Source organism: Eimeria mitis, genomic scaffold (assembly GCF_000499745.2).
Source record: "Eimeria mitis Houghton genomic scaffold, Emh_scaff114, whole genome shotgun sequence".
NCBI lineage: Eukaryota > Apicomplexa > Conoidasida > Eucoccidiorida > Eimeriidae > Eimeria > Eimeria mitis.
Genome location: NW_013567815.1, coordinates 20,996 through 24,281, shown reverse-complemented (window position 1 = coordinate 24,281; position 3,286 = coordinate 20,996). Strand labels below are relative to the sequence as shown.

At 43.2% G+C, this 3,286-nt stretch overlaps 2 protein-coding genes across 2 annotated transcripts in view; both read right to left on the bottom strand.

Annotated features, from left to right (window-relative positions):
* Positions 1 to 889: 889 nt before the first annotated feature.
* Positions 890 to 2,861, bottom strand: EMH_0084570 (uncharacterized protein; the record flags this gene model as incomplete). The annotated part of the gene is made up of 4 exons (XM_013494410.1): positions 890 to 1,363; positions 1,687 to 1,757; positions 2,457 to 2,615; positions 2,849 to 2,861. 4 exons carry the CDS (start codon positions 2,859 to 2,861, stop codon positions 890 to 892), a joined length of 717 nt encoding a protein of 238 aa, XP_013349864.1.
* Positions 2,862 to 3,124: 263 nt separating this feature from the next.
* Positions 3,125 to 3,286, bottom strand: part of EMH_0084460 (uncharacterized protein) — a gene marked incomplete at both ends in the record, with an annotated part of 1,266 nt that continues 1,104 nt past the window's right edge. The window contains one exon of the mRNA XM_013494409.1: positions 3,125 to 3,286. Within this exon, the coding sequence (XP_013349863.1) occupies positions 3,125 to 3,286 (162 nt within the window).

Genomic DNA, 3,286 nt, shown 5'->3' with positions numbered 1-3,286 from the left:
ATATATATATATATATATATATATATATATATATATATATATATATATATATATATATATATATCTTTGTCTTTGTCTGCAGGTGTGTGTTGTTGTGTGGGGAGTGTTACGCCGAGGGTTTACACAGCAACCACAATCTCCTTAATATACGCAATGCTATACCAGCTGCTAGGATGCAGGTCACAAACCCTAAACCCTAAACCCTAAACCCTAAACCCTAAACCCTAGACTGTAAACCCTAAACCCTAAACTGTAAACCCTAAACCCTACACTGTAAACACTAAACCCTAAACCCTAAACCCTAGACTTCAAACCCTAAACCCTAAACCCTAGACTAAACCCTAAACCCTAGACTGTAAACCCTAGACCGTAAACCCTAGACTGTAAACCCTAAACCCTAAACCCTAGACTGTAAACCCTACACCCTAAACTGTAAACCCTAGACTGTAAACCCTAGGTTTTTCTTTTGGTGCTGGAGAGTATAAACCCTAAACCCTTTTTTCTTTTGCTGTTGAAAACTCTATGCGATACTCTAAACCCTAGTTTTTTTGTTGCTGTGCTAAACCCTAAACCCTAAACCCTAAACCCTAGTTCTTCTGTGCTGTATTAAACCCTAAACCCTAAACCCTAAACCCTCGTGAGGGTTTAGTGTTTGCTGCTGCAGATGATGCAGCAGTATGCTGAGCTGAAGCACCAGGCGAAGGAACTCGAAGCGGTAGCTGCATCCTTAAAGACAATACAGGTGCTGCTGCTGCTGCTGCTGCTGCTGCTGCTGTTGCTGCTGTTGCTTCTGTTGCTGCTGCTTCTGTTGCTGCTGCTGCTGCTGCTACTGTTGCTTCTCTTCTGTCCTGCTGTTGCTGTTCGTCTCCTCCTGCTGCTGCTGCTTCTCTTACCCTGCTGCTGCTGCTGCTGCTGCTGCTACTGTTGTTGCTGCTGCTGCTGCTATTCTGCTGCTGCTGCTGCTATTCTGCTGCTGCTGCTGCTGCTGCTGCTGCTGCTGCTGCAAGTGTTGTGTTGCGGTGTCTGTACACCTCAGCGCAAGGCGACGAGAATGCACACAGCAAACGCCGCCCACATCAACGATGCTTTCGAGGTATACTGCTGCTGCTGCTGTTGCTGCTGTTGCTGCTGCTGCTGCTGCTGTTGCTGTTGCTGCTGCTGCTGCTGTTGCTGCTGCTGCTATTGTTGTTGTTGTTGTTGCTGTTGCGTCTGTAGTTGTTGCTGCTGCTGAGTTGTTGCTGCTGCGGCTTCTGATACTGTAGTTGCTGTTGCTGCTGCTGCTGCTGCTGCTGCTGCCGTTGCCTCTACATCTTGCTGTTGCTGCTGTTGCTGCTGCAGCAGTTGCTGCTACCACTTGCTGTTGCTACAGCTGCTGCGACTGCTTGCATCACTTCCACCTGCTGCTGCTGTGCTGCTGCTGCTGCTGCTGCTGCTTCTGCTGCTGCTGCTGCTGCTGCTGCTGCTGCTGCTGCTGCTGCTGCAGTCTGTTGTGAGGGCCCTAGAGATGCGGTGCGAAGCTGTAGACAGAGAAATGGAACTTGAAAAAAACAAAAGCTCACAAACCCTCGCGTAAACCCTAAACCCTAAACCCTAAACCCTAAACCCTAAACCCTAAACCCTAATGTGTATAGATTACAAGGATTAAAGGAAAGGGTTTTTGCTGCTGGAGTGATCTGATAGTCTCACCGTTGATTCAGCAGCTGCTGCTGTTGCTGCTGTTGCTGCTGCAGCAGTTGGTGTTGTTGCTGCAGCAGCTACTGCAGCAGCCGCACAGCTGCATCTGCTGCTGCTGCTGCTGCTGCATGCATGTGTATGTGTGTGTGTGTGTGGTGTATATAAGCTCTGTCGATGGAGACTGCGAGAGATTGCTGCTGTATATAAAAGCGAAGCAGCAGCAGCTGCAGCAGCTGCAGCAGCTGGGGGCCCGCAGCCCTGTCTTGGGTTTATATGCTTACAACGAACTGTCTCCTTCTTTTGCTGCTCTCGATGAAAAAACAGATATACTTTTAGGTATTTTCACTTTGTTTATTTTTTTATTTTTTTATTTATTTTTTTTGTTTAGTTTGTTTGTTTATTTATTTATTTATTTATTTATTTATTTATTTTTTGTTTGTTGGTTTATTTATTTATTTATTTAGTTGCTCAGGTTGTTTATTTATTTATTTATTTATTTATTTTTTTTTTTGTTTAGTTTGTTTATTTTTTATTTTTTGTTTAGTTTGTTTGTTTATTTAGTTCGTTGTATGTTTTGTTTATTTATTTATTTATTTGTTTTGTTTATTTCGTCATTTATTTATTTGTTTGTTATTTATTTATTTATTTATTTTTTTATTCATTTATTTATTTATTTATTTATTTTTTTGTTTAGTTTGTTTATTTATTTTTTTTGTTTAGTTTATTTATTTATTTATTTATTTAGTTTTCTGTTTTGTTTATTTATTTATTTATTTATTTACTTTCTTTGTCTCTTCTTGCTGCTGTTGCTGTCTCTTCTTCTGTCTCTCGCTGTGTGTAAATTGCTGCTGTCGCTGCTGCTGCTGCTGCTGTCACTGCTGCTGCTGCTGCTGCTGCTGCTGCTGCTGCTGCTGCTGCAGTGTCTTTGTCCTTTCTAAACCCTAAACCCTAAACCCTAAACCCTCGACCACTATAAAAAAGCACCACATCCTGTCTCCCGCATGTTCTGCTGTTACTCTCTCTCCCACTCCTGCTGCTGCTGCTGCTGCTGCTGCTGCTGCTGCTGCTGCAGACATGCGTGAGAGGCTGCATGCGCCGCACTGGAAGCTGCGGGTGTTGGAGGTCAACTCTTTGCTTGAGGAGAGACAGGAGGTCAGCTGCGGTGTATACGCACCTTTCTGTCTCATTTTTGTCTCCTTTTTGTCTCCTTTCTGTCTCCTTTTTGTCTCCTTTCTGTCTCCTTTCTGTCTCCGTTCTATTGTCTCCTTTTTGTCTCCTTTTTGTCTCCTTTTTGTCTCCTTTCTCTCTGTCTCCTTTCTCTCTGTCTCCTTTCTCTCTGTCTCCTTTCTGTCTCCTTTTTGTCTGTCACCTTTCTTTCTGTCTCCTTTCTCTCTCCTTTCTTTTGTCTCCTTTTTTTCTGTCTCCTTTTGGTCTCCTGTTTGTCTCCTTTCTATTGTCTTTTTTCTGTATCATTTCTGTCTCCTTTCTCTCTGTCTCCTTTCTTTCTGTCTCCTTTCTGTCTCCTTTCTTTCTGTCTCCTTTTTGTCTCCTTTCTCTCTGTCTCCTTTCTGTCTCCTTTCTTGTTTGTCTCATTTTTGTCTGTATCGTCCCC